The sequence below is a fragment of the Ixodes scapularis genome, unplaced genomic scaffold (genome assembly GCF_016920785.2).
Source record: "Ixodes scapularis isolate PalLabHiFi unplaced genomic scaffold, ASM1692078v2 PGA_scaffold5__190_contigs__length_132052651, whole genome shotgun sequence".
In the NCBI taxonomy this organism is placed as follows: Eukaryota; Metazoa; Arthropoda; class Arachnida; order Ixodida; family Ixodidae; genus Ixodes; species Ixodes scapularis.
In genome coordinates, this window is record NW_024609880.1 from 65,370,121 (window position 1) to 65,389,509 (window position 19,389).

The 19,389-nt window shown below is 45.6% G+C and overlaps 1 protein-coding gene across 1 annotated transcript in view; it reads left to right on the plus strand.

The window, feature by feature from the left end:
- LOC8042850 (glycine--tRNA ligase) overlaps positions 1–19,389 on the plus strand; it is a 40,899-nt gene that overhangs the window by 9,637 nt on the left and 11,873 nt on the right. The window contains exons 7-13 of the mRNA XM_040219061.2: positions 1,229–1,374; positions 4,824–4,973; positions 7,404–7,566; positions 9,224–9,388; positions 11,793–11,900; positions 15,973–16,118; positions 18,432–18,517. Coding sequence (XP_040074995.1) covers positions 1,229–1,374; positions 4,824–4,973; positions 7,404–7,566; positions 9,224–9,388; positions 11,793–11,900; positions 15,973–16,118; positions 18,432–18,517 — 964 coding nt within the window. The remainder of the gene's footprint in view (positions 1–1,228; positions 1,375–4,823; positions 4,974–7,403; positions 7,567–9,223; positions 9,389–11,792; positions 11,901–15,972; positions 16,119–18,431; positions 18,518–19,389) is intronic.

The window sequence follows — 19,389 nt, forward strand, 5'->3', positions numbered from 1 at the left end:
CCGTTGCACGACCACCAAATTTAGCATACCTACGTCCTTCAGAATTTGCCATTATGGGAGTGGTTTATGGGAAGTGTCAAATTTGGCGGGCAAGGTACTGCTTTTCAAAAGAGTGGACGATGATGGTGTCATCAGTGTGACGGTGGTCACATCATCGGCAAAACGATAATCACATGATGTCCGGCCGTGTGATATCACGTGGCATCAGTGAAGTCATGTGATGTTACAAGACATCATGTTGTGACACCATAAAGTCGCAGTGTCACATGATGCAAAATCACGTGATGCCACAATGTGACGTCAATTGAGATCACAACGTGACACCGAAATGTTGCGCCGCGCGACCACATGACTCATAATGGCACCAACTAGGCGACCATTGTACAGTGCTCCCCAAGCGTATTGCTGCCACTGGGTTCCCAAACATTGAGCTTGTGTTGGCTACTTACTGTTAAATTTGTCACCAAAACGTTCAGGTTGCCTTCTCAGGATGGGATAAAACTTGGAACCCAAACATTCTTCAGATAGTTCAATTGGCCGCCGCAGGGAATGTCAGAAACGCAAAATGCCGTGGCAGCATTAAGTTTGAGGCGTGGAGAGACTGCATGCGCCATCTACCGGCTCACTCTGAAAGCTTATGCCGCTGTTGTTTTCTGGAGTTACACTCCCAGCTCCGAAACAATCACCGATGCGTGACTCGGCAATAAAAATAAAAAAAATCGCTTTTTGATTTTTTTTTTTTGTTGTTGTTTAAAGAAGGTGACCTTTATTAGAGAAACTGCAAGATCACCAAGATAGGCTGTTGCATACTCTCCACATAATATTTGTTTATTTAGAGGTATTGCAGCTCGATGAGCCAGTAATGCTTTTAGCTGAAGTTAGTGCCTTTGCTTTATAATGCGAGCAATTAGATTAAGATGATTGAAAGAAATTGGAAATCTGATCAATGTACAGCCACCAGTGAATTCTTTCCACTCACTCGTAGAATACAGTGCAACCACTTATAATGACATTGAGAAAACCCGAAATTTCAATCATTATAACTAATTGTTGTATCTGGACTAGAAACTGGTCATTATCAGTCTAGAAACTGATTGTTACATGTGGCACATTGTTATATGTGGTATTGTTGTAAGTGGGTTGCACTGTGGTTCAGCTATAGTTTCGTTGTGTTTTCGTAGTCTGTGAAACTCGCCTCGACGCCACCATTTCTGGCACCCATTTCCAGCTGGACGGCATGAACAAAGACGAGATGACGGCGGTGCTTAGGCGTTTTGCCATGAAGTCTCCAACCTCTGGAAATGAGCTCAGTGATGCCATTGAGTTCAACCTCATGTTCTCCACCTTCATCGGACCCTCAGGGCTCGTGAAGGGGTGAGTGCATACGGTGAACGGAACTGTTTTATGCCTTGCCTTCCGGTTGGCTGCGGTAAATACTGCTAGCCGTCCGTGCCAGTCATATGGTGGAAATTTGTGTACTTGATTTGAATTAAACCTTATGCTCTGTGATTGCAATGTCACGTGACATACTCCTGACACTTGATTGTATCAGATGATTCATAGAATTTGCTTTAGTCGCTACAATAAAAGGCCAAAAGTTCAGCCGTACGTATTCACCAGTTGTGACTAACTAGTGCTGTTTTAAAGTTAGCAGTAGCGCGTCCAAGTATAGTCACGAGCGAAGTGAATAGTAACCAGCAACTAAGGAGCGACTAGATTCTGTTTTCACGAGCGCGAAGTGAGCGAGTTACTATCTATACTCTGTTTCATGCTTAATATACAACGCTGCCAAAGCTACTGACGCAAGCGCGTAGCTTCATCTATGGTTTTGCTTGTGCAAGAATGCGTGCAAATGATGAACGAGATCAAGCCCATTGTTTGTGCCAGCAGCTTTGACAACATTGTATACTAAGCAGGGTGTCTAGCGACCAGGAAAACCAGGAATTGTCAGAGAAATTTTAATCATCGGGAAAAATCAGGAAATTGTCAGGGATATTATCAAAAAGCGAGTTCAGTGAGGGAAAATGAGCCGGAAACGCCATCGAATGCCCTGAGCAAAGACTTGAGGACTTGGGGACAGAAAGATAGACAATAAATTCTGCTTAGAGTGGAGCGCGGACTCTGCTCACCCGATGCAGAGTGTGCTAGCCGATGCAAAGGGAACAGCCAAAAAATCTGGTCCAAGCCTTGGATTGTTTTGGGTTGAGGGGACGACACTAGGCTCAATCCAGTTAGAGCTACTAGATTTAACAAATGGGAAAGCTGCAGACCCCAATCCAATCCAAGCATTAAGCCAAAAGTATCCGAAAGTGTGCATCTGGCGGCCATGGCCATGCACCATGCTGCAATTCAATTACTGACGTGTGTGGTTGAGTGTCGTGTTTTCATTGTGTTTCCGGAACTGGCCTCTTTACTGATGATATCGGCGGCAAGAAAGTGTTTATTAAACCGGACTGGATAAACCCGAATATTTCGGAATATGCAAGTTGGATCAAGCCCGTGCAAAACAATCCGTACAGTGTTCAATGCTCAATGCCTTGTGTTGTAATGGTCTTACATATTTAACCACCTCTACAGTGGTCAGGGAATTTCACCTGAAATCGTCAGGGAAAAACCTGGAAAAGTCGGGGAATTTCAAAACATTAATTTGCTAGACATCCTGATTAAGTATGAAACAGAGTATAGTGAGGAGTAAAAAGCGTAAGTGTTAAAAAAAGACAAATCACGCATGCGCGTTTTTAAGGGGTCATGGAACGCTTTTCTAACTTTTTTCTGTTTACCTTTCCTCCTCAACTCATAAATCGCGCATTGAACCAAACAATTCAAGAAGACTGAAAGAGGGGAGTCCTTTCTTGCTTGGACTCTCGTTTGTGTACGCGGACAAAGCCATTCTCCCCCTGAAGATTAGCCCGTCGCTCAAAATTCAGACAAAAGTTGCTTTTTCCACCCTGCTCACTCTGAAGCTGACAATGCTGTGAAAGCTACGTGCTCGTTGGGCCAGCCACGCTTTTGCCACGTGATCACGCTTTCTCGCGCATACCCACGCGCAGAGAATGAGGTCAGGTGATGAAAGGGAGGCGGCTGATTGGTCCGGCAAGCGCGTATCTTCCACCACAATGTCAGCTTAGGGGTGAAGGGAATAAGTGAGGTCTGGTGTCGTGTGACGTGTGTTGAGAACCCCAAAGCACGGTGACATGCTTTGGGGACCGCAGTGAAAAGGCAGAGAGCTTACAAAGGGAAGGAGGTATGAAATAGTCCACTGTGTTTTCATATTTTCGTACTGAAAGTCAGGCTTTTGACTTTCTACCTTTTTTCTTTTGGCCCACTAAACGATGTGCTATTAGTAAATTTCCAATCTAAATTGATTTATCCCAGCCCAAAATTTGTTTCACGGGCCCTATAAACACTCTGCATAAATGGGGATTTTATTGCGTAAATACTAATATTTAAATATTTATTAGGAAAAAATAAAACGTTATATTGAGAGACTGATTGTCCAAGTCAGAGTTTAACGAAGAAAATAAAACGCAAAGGAGGAAACACAGAAGCCACATTGCCAGCGACATAAACAAATAGGGAAGCGCCCGTAAATGCGCGCCTCCTTGTCGTCTGGCTTCCTGCTGAGATTGCTTTAGCAGTATTTCTGACCTCTGAACATGTCTATTTCCACAATATTTGCTACTCCGATTCCTTCTAGATTTGTCCCCCAGCATTGCAAGAAAGTAAATACTTCGTTAGCACCGGCGGTCAGAGTTGATAGGAGTTTGCCATGCTGCTGAGCATCTAGTCACCTGCTAAACAACGGCTAAACTAGCTGTACCCCGTGACTAAAATTTTTTAGTTGCCTTCTAAGATGCTTGGGGCGACTGAGCCTTAAACATGGTCGGTGAATACTGGGTTTTTACTTAGCTGCGATTACCACTCACCACGCGATCATTTTAATGGATGACATGGTTAGTCAGCGGTTTTAAAGGAGCTGTGCAACGATATTCAATTGGGATGTTTTTCTCTCTACACGAGCTTACTGGCACACCTGGGACTCAAGGATACTCACACGCAACGCCATTGGCCAAGAAACTCCTTTGTCGCGGTGTAATTTCAAGGACAAAAGCGATCATTTTCATTCAATCTCTCCTTTGCAAAATTTGATGACGTAACTCGGGGATCGCAGTACACCCAAGTGACGATATTTGAATGCGGTTCATAGATTGGACCCGAGCATTGCGTGGGCACTCGACTTGGGCTCGTGACAATTGCTAGCTCGAGAAGCATTCGGGTTGTGACCCGTGTCCAATCGCTGCAACGACGACAACAGCCGAGCCATAACAATGTCTGGAACTCAGCGCGTGTCCTGCCCTTTGCCAACCCCAGCGCGTGGCTATGATCAACACTGGCGGCATATAATCGGCTCCAGATCACGTGGCCGCTTGTTCTGGCTGCGAGTTGAGGGGGTGAACGCTGCTCGTTTTTCTTAAATTTTTTTCTGGGACTTCTATTGCGTGGGGTGAAAAACGAACGCGTGTTTCATAGGTCATTAACGTTAGGGATCCGTTTTAAGCGGTATTTGTGCACAGTACAAAAATTGTTGCACAGCTCCTTTAAATAGGCCCTAATCACATCTTGTGAATACGGCCGCATTGTTTTGAGTTTGGAATAGCAACTAGAAAGTTTACAAGGTGACCACTTATGCTTATTCAGAACAAATCTGCATCTGTTTTTGACTAAGACAGAACCTGCTGCGTTATATTTGAGAATTTTATGTTCAGAAGTGATATGCAGTTGAGGTTTTAGAAGCGATTGTAACAGCAAGACTGCTGATGCAGGTACCTGCGCCCGGAGACCGCGCAGGGAATCTTTGTCAACTTCAAGCGTCTGCTTGAGTTCAACCAGGGACGACTGCCATTTGCAGCAGCTCAGATCGGCAATGCCTTCCGCAACGAAATCTCTCCTCGGTCGGGACTTATCAGAGTCAGGTAAGCTGAATTTATTCACGTAAATAGAGCTGAGAAGGTTGGAGGTTGAGTGTACAGATGTCTGATACTGTTGGAAGTATTCACTGGCAACCACAGCTGTGTGCACGACAGCTGAGTGTGTGCTGATGCCGAGCTTCCGAAGTTTTTTTTGCAATGTGCATTCCATACCATCAAGATCGCCGGTCTTAAAAGCCTATAATGTGATCTTGTTCTGAGCATGCACTTAAATATGACATCCAGTGAATAGCCCCTATATAGTAGTTCTTTGAATGCCTTTATTGTGGACCAGCATATACCCCAGTGCCTATCTTTTTAATCTTTAAAGACCACTGACATTTTGCATTTAGCTGATTAACACACCCTGGTAACAAAAATGGGAAATTGGTTAGCCGTTCACCTCGGCAACAAAAATGGGATATTGGTTAACCGTTCAACTTGAAGCACCAAGGCTACCTACTGATTTGCAAGACTTGAAAATTAAAAGAAGCAGTTACCTTTTGTCCCGGGTGATGACTGCTTTGCATACATACTTCTTTCAGTTGTTACTGCTTTCCAAAACATGTTGTAAACTTTTAGTTTTTATAAAATGTCATCTTATCACCACTGCCTGCCTTCTTTTGCAGTTGCGTGCATTACTCTGGTTGAGTTTTTTATCCCAATTAATATGTTACTAATAGCTTTCAGTTCCATGTATGCAATGGACAAAATAACTCAATGTGACTGAAGAACCTTGCCAAAACAGGAAAGTGCTGCAGGGTGTTTGTAAACTTCCTTTGCCAATACACCTCAAAGCTATACAGAAAAACCTCGTTAATTCGGATCTCATGGGACCGGCAAAAATGTCCGAATTATCCGAAAGTCGAAATAACGAAAGGACAAAGAAAACAGCTCGAAGATATGTCCCTGTGACATACCTTTATTTTGAGAAGAAATCTGTTATTGCCGCCTGCTTTCTGGACGACATTTGGGCGGAGACGGCAACTTTTCTTCGCACGGTCGAGTGCTCCACCGCACTCGCACTGTCTGTGCAACGCATCCTGTGCGTTGACGACTTACCACTGCAAGGCCTCTTCTAGTTTCAAGTGCACCACCTTCCACAGCCGCTTCCTTTTCGCGTTGAACTTTTCGCTGTCGAAAACCTGTAGGATCTCGGCATCAATTTTCACGCACGTAGCCAAAGTGCTTCTCTTGACGTCGTAACTTTCCATCACTTGTCGAGAGACGCCGTCCTTCAAGGTCCTCAGTATTTCCACTTTCGTTGCTAAATCCTTGGCCTGGTACAGCTGCAACGGAGGACGAGTAGCACAACTGACTGATGACTGGAGCGGCAAAATCGCGACACCCGGCACTATTTTTCTTGAGCGTATCGATAGCGAGAGTCCCAGTCACGTCGCATGTTTCAACGCGGGGGTGGCCGGTGAAAAATCGAGGGATAAGATAGCTGTTAAAATGGGGGGTGGGCTTTAGGATGGGCAGCTTTCTGCCGGCCACCCCGTGTTGAGGCAGGAAACGTGACTGTCACTCTTGCTATCGGCGCGCTCGGGAACAATAGCATTGCGTGTCGCGATTTTGCCGCTCCGGTCGTCAGTCATCTGTGCTACGGTTTTTTTGTTGCAGCTATGCTTCTGCCGCTTCTATGCCAGGAGAGTTGCGCGTTGACGCACGGCAATCCAGAGCAAAACTGGTGCGAAACACGGAGAACCGGAAGAGCGAAGAACCATGCGAAAACCGGAAAAACCACGTGTGCGCCTCGGATGGGTAGCGGTCATGCCCTTTGGAATGGACGGTAGCTTGCGCCACTTGCCGAATTCGTCCAAATTTACCATAGCGCGCCACGTTCCCTCCGAATCAATGATCGTTTGGTGCCATTGACTACTACACACGTTTGACAGGACCGGATCGGCAGTTCAAATTTTCTGAATGAGTGGGGGTTGAATTAACAAGGTTTTACTGTATACCGTCTCTCTTACTTAAGCCCCATTACTTACTCAAACTAGTGTGCCTAGGATGCATCTCTGACTGGCGTGTTTACTGCATCCTCATTTACGGTTTCTCAGCTCGTACCCGACGACATCAAAAGTCGCGTCGTGCCGTTGCTTGCCGCAGTCTCGGCGATGGCAAGGCACCGGGGGAGGATGCTGCAGACGCCCGTTCTGCCGTGGTACACTCTAGAACTCAACAATTCACGGAAGTAGCCAAATGTTAGGACGCTGCGATGACAGGGACGCAATTTGACAATCCCAACGGACGGGATTGTGAAATTCGACGGCACGACATGCCGGCTCCCACGACGTAATTCATTGTCGCTTTGGAACCACTCTCGATGCACGAGCAGTATACAACCCTAAACACACTGGCTTAAGACTCGTTCTGACCGTGGTTGTTGGTACGAAGAGTGCGAGAGACTCTTATCTCGTCCTTGTTTGCCAGGGAGTTCACGATGGCTGAGATTGAGCACTTTGTGGACCCCAACGACAAGTCGCACCCGAAGTTTGCGTCGGTCAAGGACCTGGAGATGGTGCTCTACTCTGCCTGCAACCAGATGGACGGGCAGCCCGCAAAGCGCATCACCATCGGGGAGGCCGTCGCAAAGGTGCCGGCGCCGTCTTGCGACGCCCAAGCGGGGGCCTCTCTGCCCTTCTCCTTATCAGCTGCATAAAGTGCTGGCAAACGTTATACCCAGGGCGGGACTTACCGATAGGCAGGTGCCTAGGTCGGCAGAATTTGGGGGGCGGCCATTTTGTGGCCACCCCCAGTTTAATTGTCTCTTTTTGTAAATCTAGCTCTGGGAACTTAGCCACTTTAAGAATTCTTGCTGTAGTTCTAGCTAATTTTGAAAATTCTAATTTCAAACTTAGCTACTACTTCCCTGCCCCCTCCCCCCCCCCCCCCCCTTCCCCCCATCTCCCGCTCCCCATGCACACTGACAATGGGCAGCAAGGATTGGGGGGGTGGTGGGGAGGGGGAGGGTGCACTTAAAGGCTGCTTAGGGTGGCAAAATGCTAAGTCCACCTCTGGTCATAGCAGAGGGTGCACTTTAAGGGCCTCCGAAATCCTCAAAAGTCTTTTTTAAAGCAAATCTCTTATGCGCCCATTTCCGTGTATAGCGGTGTCGCCGTAACGCTGCTAAATTTAGCGGTAGAACTGACGCCACATGACCTCAACAGCAATTCAGTTTTCCTGTTAAATTTAGCGGGAAATTGAATTGGTGTTGAGTTCACGTGATGTCAATTTTCCAGCTAAATCAAGCGGAGAAACTCACTTTGTGGGTGACGTGACGTCAGTTTCCTTGCTAAATTTAGCGGGGAAACTGAAATGGTTTTTAGGTCATATGGCGCAAGAAACCAGATTGACTTCCTTCGGCTAGCCGAGTTTATCAAATTGAGGCGTCTGAAAGCATTACCATTTTCTATCTCTGAGAGAATTTCCTCTCTTTGTCCGCTTTGTAGACCTTGTTACCTTCTCCAACGGTTGTCACCGAAGCAATAAACGCACGTGGAGGCGTCTACGAGGTTCTACCAAGAAGCTTTGTGCTGTGGCTACATTTCGACTCCAGCCCTCCATGTTAGCTTTGCCGCAAACAGAGATAGCAATTAAAAATATTTGGTACTCAGTTGATGCCCAGTCACACTAGGTATACAGACAGCTGAATGGTGGTAGTTTAATGCGTGCATCAATTAATTGAATGCGTACGAGTCATGGTGCTCATTTACATGCGATCATTGACTAAACAGTCCGTGTTATAAATACATAAAAATTAGCTGATGGGATCCATAGTACAGTGTTTTGAGTTTCTTTAAATGGTATTGTATGACATGACAAGCATCCAAGAAACATTGTTCGGAACACGCGGTGCGAAAGCTTGCGCTGCAGAATCGAGGTATCCTGGCTGTAACCCCCCCACCGTCCGTTTTTACCCGAACGAGCATCGTACTGGCGTGTGGTTGTGTAACGCTGCTTGGTGTACATTAAAGACCGCAGGCTAGTGGTCGTACCGAACCTTCTCTACAGTGGAGACACCAGATGCCCTTTGGGGCTGGCTAACTTCCTGCTGTCTAAACAAACAAGCAAAAAAATTACTTTATTAGCTGGTGAGTCAACAGTGACATATTTGCCAGTGGGTCACCAGTGACTCAGTTGAGCCAATGGACTAACCGGCAAATATGGTGATGGCCTCTTCAGTGTCTTCACCGGGCAGAGAAGAATGGCCAAGCTTTCCTCTGTTGACACACAATTGGTGGTTGTTGCAGGGCCTGGTAGCCAATGAGACCCTGGGGTACTTCCTGGCGAGGATCCAGCTCTTCCTGCTCCGAGTCGGAGTCGACCCCGGACGTCTGCGCTTCCGTCAACACATGGGTAACGAGATGGCTCACTATGCCTGTGACTGCTGGGACGCTGAGTGCAAGACTTCCTACGTGAGTGGCCCGCCCTTTGCAAGAAGCGGTACAAAACTGACATACTTATCTGTACTTTTTGCGACAAATAGCGGTCTCTTTAAAGAGTGCTACAGCTAGACCTTGCTAGAGCGAACTCCACTTCAACTGAATTTCTGCAACGACAATGTTTTTATCCATTCCCTGTTTGTTGTCCATGGAAAAGTGTGTGTAAAAAGTCTCTCCACGACAAACAACTTTTAGAACGCCGCTTTGCTTCGATGAAGTTTTCCTAAAGCAGATATAAGCTCCGTCGTCTCATTAGCAAGTTAATGAACGTATAAAATAATTTTTTCCCTTTGATATCGCGGCTCATGATGTTGCCGAACGGTCAAAGAAACCACAGATGTTGTGCAAACCACGACGTGAGCTCCAAAGCTTCTAAACTCTCCGCAAAGACTGATTTTCATCAGGTTTGAGCTCGAGCCAAGTCAAGTCAAGTGCGTACAAGATGGCATGTTGACACTGACAATGATGCAGCACGTGATTTTAGTCGGTGCCAGCTGGCACGCGATTTTTCTCAACAATTTGGTGCGGTTCACAACAGAAACGGATCGTTCTCATCAGCAAATGCTGGGAAATGCGACAGTATGGTGCCACCATGTAAAAAAAAAAGTTTTGCTTTTCTTGAAGAGAAAAATGAGTATTATCATCAAGGTGACAAGCGGGAAAAAGAATGCAGATATCGTCGGCGATTTCAGTGCTTCTTTGTCAGCATTGATGCCGATAGAGATGTGATCATTCATTGAGACAAAAAACGAACAAACCGTTTGAAGTGTTTGCAATTGCGATTCTTCAATTATGAAGACAACGCTGCGCAGGAGTCAAAACTCCAACTCTCACATCCAATATGGTGAGCACTTTTTTCTCAAATTACCAGAAGTTTTGTCTGTGCCCATGACAACGGCGTGACCGACTGAAACAATTACATCATGCCGCACTTTTTCAAAAAAGCGCAAGCAGTCCAAACTGCTTGCACTCCAAACCAAACCTAATAGAAGCTAAATGTTGATATACTCATCATAAACCAAAGCAAAGCGAATAGAAGTAAAGTGTTACTTTTTGGGGGTTGAAGTTGTTTTTTGCCACGTTTTGTCTACTAATGATGGTCTGTTCAAACTGAAGTGGCATTATATAATGACGCTAATCAATTTTTTCTCGTGTAAAGGATATTTTCATGTTTTCATTTATGTCCTAATCATATGTTAATAATTTGGTGCCCGCATCTCAACTGCTATTTGGGTGGCTCGGGACTAGTCAACCTGTGTTACAGCTTTTTTCCCTTTTCACCTTCCATCTGTACACTGTTGGCAAAATAAAGACATTTATTAATGTTATTATTAATATTATTATTATTAATCATTGTTGTTTGCCGGTTTCATGCTGATTTCATGACAAGAAAGTTCCTGTGATAGCAAACTCTTTCGCACGTCTTGTCAACTTCATTGTTGCAGGATTCGACTGTATACCGGAAAATTGCTTCATTATACTGAAGTGTAATAACTTTGAAAAATTAATATTTATTTTGACCCAGGAGTGTTGAGGTGTACCAGAAAGGCTGGAGGCCCGTACCAGTTGGCCTAGTACACCGTACACATTACACTGCATTCACCGAATTAGGTGGGAGTTGATACCATGAGGGCACCACAGTATAAGGTGCCCCAATAGATTTCTGTTAGTATACTTATTTTTTCTTCACCAACGTACAGCGTGCGGGTAAGACTTTTCTTTGGAGAAGTACCTGCGCAAATTGTATAAAGTAGTACAAATAACAATAGGATGCGAGACAAAGAAAAAGAAGAGGAAAACCAGAAGCTTGCAGGGATCCGCCAATAGGGGGCGGTAGGGAGCTCGTTTGCAAACAAACATTGGTGTGTACAGTACTTTTAATATGTTTGCTATATTTTGTATTTCAGTTGGTCATTGCGCGTATGCACAAGCCGCTGTACGCCAACCAATTTTGGTGGCTAAGGTCTATGAGTGTGTGACTTCCATGGCAAGATATGGGAATTACAAGATTTATTAATTTCTCAGGTACCATTAATCAACCTGCATAAATTAGGAACTTAAAACAATACCCAGCAGAGATATCACACATTTATCAGCCCTCAGTAACCTGCCACATTTTGAAGAATTTTTTGGATCAGTTCGCCTTCATGGACCTGCCTTTTCCGGCAGCAATTGAAATAGTGGAATTTTATTAATTCATGCTCATCCACACTTTCCAACGATGTAGCTGCCACCGCATAGGTTTTAGGCAAATTGTTGCGAAGGGCAATGACAGGTATCTGATCCTAACTCTTATCCTGCTTGCCCTATACGAGAAATATGCAAATTTTTAAAACGTTAGAGCCTAACTGTACTCTCGTGATCCCAACGTTCGCAGGGCTGGGTGGAGTGCGTGGGTTGCGCAGACCGTTCGTGCTATGACCTGACGCAGCACACCAAGGCCACTGGGGTGCGCCTGGTAGCAGAGAAGACCCTGGCACAGCCGATATCCTTGATTGCTCGCTCATTGGGGAAAAGGAGGGCATCTTACACGTTTGTGTAACCACATCAACTTGTGTTACAGTACTGTAGCCACAGACACTAAGAAACGCAGGGCACGGCAGCTGAAGATGACAAGCAACATTTTATTAAGCTGCCAGTAGCCATAGAATGAAATGTTGGGCCTATTTCTATGCTTGCAGAACGATCACCAGTGATGTGACTGCTGCGCCAATTGCGCCAAACTGCGCCAAGGGGCTAACCCCGCTACATCCTGCTACATTTTGCCAAAATGTAGGTAATTTGCGCCAAGCCTGCGCCAAAGGAGCAATTTCGGTCGCCCTTCAAAACCGAAACTAAACTGAGAACCGTAATTGCGCATGCGTCAACTAGGTGGCGCAAGCGGCCGCCCGACTCTAGAGTTCCTGTATAGGCTCCCTACGGGAGCCAGAGTCGCGTTCATCCCCGTAGCGCCGTCTTTCTTGCATGGCATGTTAATCCAGCGTCTCACGTGACTGAATTTGGCAAATAGCAGCGCCACGCGTTCGAGGCGCGCGGCGCGCTCAAAAGCAGGGGAACATTCGGCGGGGCGCGTGCAACGTCTACTTTCCTGCACGGCACTTGATCCGACTCCTCACGTGATCGGATCTAGGCGAATAGCGGCGGGGCGGCACGTGGAAAACAAGACGCGCAACTCTGGCTCCCGTGGAACTCTGCCCCACACAAAGTACCCTGCATCAATCGTCCATCCGGTCTTGCATGTTTTTTCCCGTCGTCCTAACCTCCTTGCCGCCGTCTCGCGTTTCGCGCCCTCATGCCCAACGTTGCCCGTGCCCTCGTAGTCTCGAAAATCTCGTCTCTTGTCTTTTTTAAATTTTTTCAACGATAGAAGCGCGCATGTGCGGACGCTCCGACGCCAGTGTGCCAGGTGCCAGCCATGCCGTCATGCTGTGAAACAAAACCACGTTTTTTGGGCGGCGAGAGTTACTTTGTGAACTGAAGCGCTCGTGCGACCACAGTCACCGTGGTCGCGCGACGTCGGGTGTTGCCGTCCCCACGTCGCTGTAGATATGGCGCTTTCTAAACTTGTTTATCGACATTCCTGGCCTTCTTTAAATTATACTCTACTACAAAAATCCCTTTAGATCAAGGACTGCTGTGTCGAAATATTGATTACCTCGGTTTCTCTCGGTGGACTTTCTTTCGAGAGGGAGCCCGGTATGTGAAAAATCTGCCGCGAAAGAAAGTTGGTGAAGAGAAGTGAGCTAAAGCAAAGAAGGCAATGTGTGAACCCGCACGTCGCACTTGTTTGTCTCGAGTTTGGTCGTTGCACAAAGCGTTCCAGGAACGTTTTGACCCTGGTTCGCGGTGTCATGCATCGATGCGCTCAGGTTCTTTTTTTCTGTGTGCTTAGCTTGTACATCGCCTGCGGCCTACCAAGCACAAGCCGCTCAACTGTTTTTTGTTTTTTTTTTGTATGCTGGACAGTTACATTTTGCATACTATTTTGGGAACCAGTTGGCGACGGAGGAGAGTTGCATTGTTTCGGTTTCTATTCAACAGCCGTTGTCTCCGCTCGCGCAACGAAGCACGGCCACTGCAAGCCTGCTGAAGTTGCCCTCACGTGCATATGAACATGACTGCATGACAGGGACGCCAGCCAGGACGCTTGCAATTCATTGTTTTGCATTTGCTTACTTTTGACGAAAACCTGGCATGTCGGGAACCAGTAAATCGGTGGCAAGCGTTCTTTTCGGAATTGCTCGGCAACTCCTATAACACTGTACACTTGTGGGATGTCTCAGCAGTAAAACACAAACAGCGAGTTCTGTCACAACACACCACAAAGCGCCCTTCGTTTGTCCATCAATTAAAACAAATATTTTTATTTTTCTAAGCATATCTGCTCCAAAAGCCACTTTTGCTGCTCCGAAACACTGTTCCGGCTGCTCCAAAGGCCACTTTTGCTGCTCCAAAACACTGTTTCGGCTGCTCCAAAAGGTGCTCCAAAATGGCTTAGGCCAATCACATCACTGGATCACCTATCTTTGTACGAACGAATTTGCGGCGTTTTATTGCTGTCTCTCGGCTGCTGGGCTTCCGTTGGGGTGACCTGCCGTGTAAGCTTTTTAAAACGCTGCGAAAAGAAAGGTTACGTGAAATGGGATATTAAATATTGGAACAACGCAGCCTCTTGAAGCTTCCCAAAATGCCACATAAAATTAGTTTTGCTCCAGTTTATAGCTTATAATCCTACGAGATTTTGTGACCAAAAGGCTCATTTTGGTCGCCGCAATAGTGAGATCTAATTTGCTTCTTGCAGAGAGAGCGAAGATAGCATTCGTGGACGGTTCGTTGGCTAATGTGAGCAAAGGACACGGCTAGTCTGTTTTGAAGCGTCATTTGCCGACGGAAACTAAAGAAGAAAAGACAGTATGTCATCTGCTAACAGACCGGAAAAGAAGTAGATCGTTCGCTACCAAATGAGCACTGTGACGAAGTGAGATAGGACGCGGGTTGAAACTTTGGTTGTCTGCTATTTCACATTAGAAGCCAATTACAACCCGCGCTTCGTTTGCAAATCTCGGGTTTTTCTGCTGCCATACACCAGCTGACATCAACCGGTGGATGAAGGAGTGTTAAATGCAAGCCCACCAGAGGCCACGAGACTTTTCTCACTATTTATATGTTGGCGAGACGTTGTCATAAAAAATATTGCCCAATTGCGAACTCGCAAACGGCTCAAAAATTTCTCACTGGCTGATTACACGCAAGCTGTGGCGCTACACCCAATCAGCGGCCGAGAACGCTCTCACTCTTATTCTGACCAAAATCGGAGCCGAAATGCCTTGTCGTGTACTTAGTGCTCACATGAGCTCAGAAGTTAGGTGACCAGAAAATCCTTGACTGATATTCGTTTAAATACTCGTGCTCTAGAATATTTGTAAACCAATGCACCGAGAAGGTGAGGGAGAGGAGGAGACAAGAGCAAGCAGGTAAGTCAGAATGCCAAGCTCTGGTTAGAATGATTAGTGGGTAGACCTAAAGCTAGCAGCCCTTGTCTCCACCGCATTTGTCAAACGCGTTCAAAAGCCAAACGCCGGTCGCCGGCATTTCGTGTTTTAATGCGTTCGATGAGTCTAGTGGAGACAATGAAAGGGGCACTGACGCATCAAAATCATATTTTTTTTTATTATCCGAAACGATTGAAAACGATGCCGGGACATTACCCTCAAAATTTTAAATTTGGGAATTCAGTATTTGTGAAGCAAAAAAACAATTTCCAAATGCCGAATTCGGAGTTCCCGCGCGATCCGCACCGGTGCATTGACGTCAAATATTGCGGAGTCCTGAGAGTCCACTTTCTTTCATGACTCCCTGCTGTTGCCATGGCGTCCCAAAGCGAGGAGGAAAGGAGCGAGCGCCGGCGTTGGGCGGCGGACCGGTTTTGAGCGGTGTCGCCTGTTTTCCGTGGGAGGATACAAATCTAGAAACACGCACCACAACGAACTCCCAATTTTTGGTATTTCAAAAAGAAGGGCCGTAGTGCGTTCGCAATTGCGTTTTAAAAAACATGTTTTAGGATTGTTGTTATTAAATGTTATAGAGATATCGCCTACAAAGCTTCTAAATTTCATGATTCTTGACGTCATGAATCAAAAGAAGCGAGGAGGCGGGAGACTCAGACAAAAATAAAAAGGCGTGTGCGCGCGTGTGAAAAAAATTTTTTTTTCCGATGCATTTTTTTTTGCGTGTCTATGACTGCAATTTGCATCGTTTTAGGCAATAAAAAAAAATACGACCTTTGGGGTGTCATTGCCCCTTTAAAAGCTAGCTTTAGGTCTACCCAATAATCGTTCCAACCAGAGCTTGGCGTTCTGAAGTACCTGCGTGCTCTTGTCTCCTCCTCTCCCTCACTTTCTCGGCACATTGGTTGTTACGGATGCTATTTGAAGCGCAGCCGAGCTTCCTTGTCACCGCCAGAAGAAAAGACGGCTTTTTAGTGTGCTAATATTGTAGGGTATGATCTACCAGAGAGCTGTGGCTTAGTGAGACGATTCCTTGACCCTGTTGATCACAAGACTGTTGATGTGGTGGAGGCTGTGGCATCCAAGCCGGCCCTGGGCAAGCAGTTCAAGAAGGAAGCCAAGGCGGTGGCAGAGGCCCTCGAAGCCCTCACTCTCAAACAACTGGATGAGCTCGAGAAGCAGCTCGCCTCTCAGGGGTATGCTGGGGTGCCTACACTGGGTTCCTTAGCGCTACCATGGTCCTTAGACTACCTGGTCTGGAATCTTTTCGGCGTGCTATGGAAAAGTGTTTTCTAGGGATAAATTGAAGCACTTGAGGTGCGCTGCCAACATTTATCAAACTTTTTCAAAACTATTTCTATAAAAGATATTTGCTTTTTACTATTGTTTGTTCTTACTTGCATCAGTGCTGCCAGTGGTAAAACATTTACTAGGGCAGAAAGCTTCTTCAAAGATTTCAAACCTGTAAGTAGCCTATCTGAGGACAGTGGTGCTACCTACTCCATGAAACCGGTTTTCATTGGTTATTGAACAGGCAGAGCAATTTGTTACCTATGTAGTATAACTAATATTTTTGCTGCTCTAGGTTACCCTGGCTCGTTCAGTGACACGTGCTAAGGGTAACGTAACATTCTAATACCCCGTAAAATGAGCCAGAAAGACGCCTGCATATATGGAGCTGAAGCTTTCATCAAAGATGTATTTGAATGGTTTGTTTTGTGTCATGAATTTTCTTAGTGTAGCTTAGTTTCAGAAAATAACAAAAAAAAGAGCTGCACATTTGAGCACCAAACTCGGACACAGAAGTTCAATTTTTGTGTTAATGCTCATATGGAGAGGTGGCGATTATTGAAGGAAGAAAGTAGATGGCAAAGGACATGTCAGCAAGTAGTACTCAAATGCATAGGCAGAAAGTTTTCAATTTCCCAGGGGGGGAGGGGGAGGGGGGATAGGGAGAGGAGAGGAGAGGAGAGGAAGGAGGGGAAGGTTGGATTTGATGGGTCAAATGTTTTATACCACTGTGAAACATTGGCACACTTTACGGGAAATTGTGTTGGTATAATGGTAGGACCTTTAATAAACTGGAAAGACGCAGACTCCGTAAAAAGGTGTGGACTCCATAAAAAGCAATCAAGCATTTCGTCATACACGCCAAGAAATTTAAAGACATGTTACCAAGTTACAAATGCAATTTTGTCTAGCGCATAATTATTTAAAATAAATAATTTTGCAATGCAACATGGTAACTGGAACTCAAGCTTTAGATACAGGAATAGCCAGATAGATATACAGTTATGCTTAATTTAGCTTTGTTAGCTTGCCTGTTTTGATGGCAAACATTACTCTATGCACGTAACTCCATCCTAGTACTGAAGTAGCAATTACAATACCGTTTCGTCCGTGATATTGCTTGAGCGGTACTCACATGCGAGATCCCAACTCACTCCTTCGTGTCTCGAATGTCAAGGTTGAAAGGGACGAATACAGTGAGACTATTGAAGACAGAAAAAAGGATTGTTTAAACAAAACAAAAAGGACACGGGGCTTGCTTGATGCTGGTTTGAATATCCCCTAACAAAGAAACCCTCGTAAAGTTGAGGCAACACTTAAGTAGAGAGCTACCATGGAGCCAGGCTGGCACTCGGTAACTCGGCAGCCAGGCACCTCAGAGTCACCGTCGTTGGTCGCTGAAGCTTCCTTGCCTTCTCGGTTGCGTTTTGTGGCGCCTTCAAATTTTGCCGCCTGTTGCCGCCATAGAACAATACCACATTGCCGACAACACATAGATGTTCTTTTGTCTTTTATGTTTGGCTTTTATTATTTTTATTTTTTTCTTACAAGCCGCCAGGGGCATGTTTTAAAGTGCCTTCGCCCCCGCTGTCATCAAAAAAGGCATTTCGCTGCTGTCGTTAGTGCGAGTGAGGGGACCACTTTTGTTTTTTCATCAGTCCCTTTGTCTTGCTTCTGCTTTCTCTTTGCTTCCGAGCCCCTTTTTCACCTTCTCTGTCCATTTTGTTGGGCAAGAGTGCCGCAACGATTGCCATCGGAGAGTCTTTTCCCATATATTTTTTTTTGTTGTCTGTGTTTTCTTTTTTTTTCACCTTAATTGATTTTTTTAGAATGTCAGTAACGTTTGCGAAGTGTTTGCAGTTCATTTTTTTTTTCTCGTTGCTTTGAATCATGGGCGACGCCTGTCGATATGCCCCAGCACCCGCCACGGTGCACATAAGGAGTAAATGAGGGGTAGGTCCTGGAGGGAGGGGAAGAGAACAGCAGCCAGACATTTTGAAATATTTCATACCTTCCACCCCCCGTAGTCTGCGTCTATGCTCAAATGTTTTGCCATGACACTCATTCAAGACTATATCATCGGATTTTGTTACCCTCAACATATTGTTCTGGTTTTGTATGGGATACATCTGGTTCGTAGACTTGAACTTTTTCAAGCTGCCCTCTCGTGACGATGTCTTTTTGTACAGAATAAGTTTTTGTGCATTTTTTTTCTGCAGGAAAGCTGAGGTGCTGGTGGGGCAGAACACTGTCGAAGTCACAGGTGACATGGTCACGGTAAAGCGCTACCAGAAGACTGTCCATGGTACGTAGCGTTTTTAGAAAGTGACATTCTAAATCTAGTTTTACTTTTTTCTGCATCTCGAAATTGAGGTCTTCAAGAATGCAGATTTCACAAAAATTGCAAATTATAATTGCTAGCTTTGTCAAGCAGTCAACTGTTTAGCTCATATTCTGGGGTATGTATGCGGTTCACCGAAATACATTTGAGCATATGGCCAGCAGCACTCGGCTGTGCGTGACTTATCTGCTGGAAAATGCACCATGTCTTGGGCAAATTATTTGCATTGTGCAGGTCTGAAACCTCTTTATTACCTGTATTGCTTATTACCTGCCTCTTCACATAACCTACAACCCCAACCTACTACCCTCGGAAGAAATGAAAAACTACTTTTCGTATTGTCTGCACTAACCGTGCAAAGCAATGTCCAGATATCACACGAAACCATACCTTTATTTTGAACACACTCGTTGCAGCAGTCGCTGGAGCTACCATCCGAGGCACCTTCGTTGCCGCAGATTGCGTCGCCATCCGTGCCGTCGAGGCACTTTCCTAAACTCTTCCTCAATATCTCGCCATGAAAAGTTGCGGTCACGCCAATGATGAGAACAGTGCTTAAATATTAACACCAAAATTTGTAGTTTGGCAACTGCGCGGCATTAGCAAAGCCCCGCAGTAGTTTCAAGAATGCGGATTTGAAAGTTGTCTTCTGGTGCCTGCTCCGAGACTGGAAGCATTGTCTCGCATTCCCCGCTGGCAATTGCGCTCGCTCGCTTTACCATGCGTCGTGTCTTTGTCTATTTATGCGATGAAAGACGCCTATAAATCGGGTGAACTCAGAAAAACAAACGTATCGGGCTGGGTGGTGTGCATTGTGTTGGCAGCCAAACTTAGTT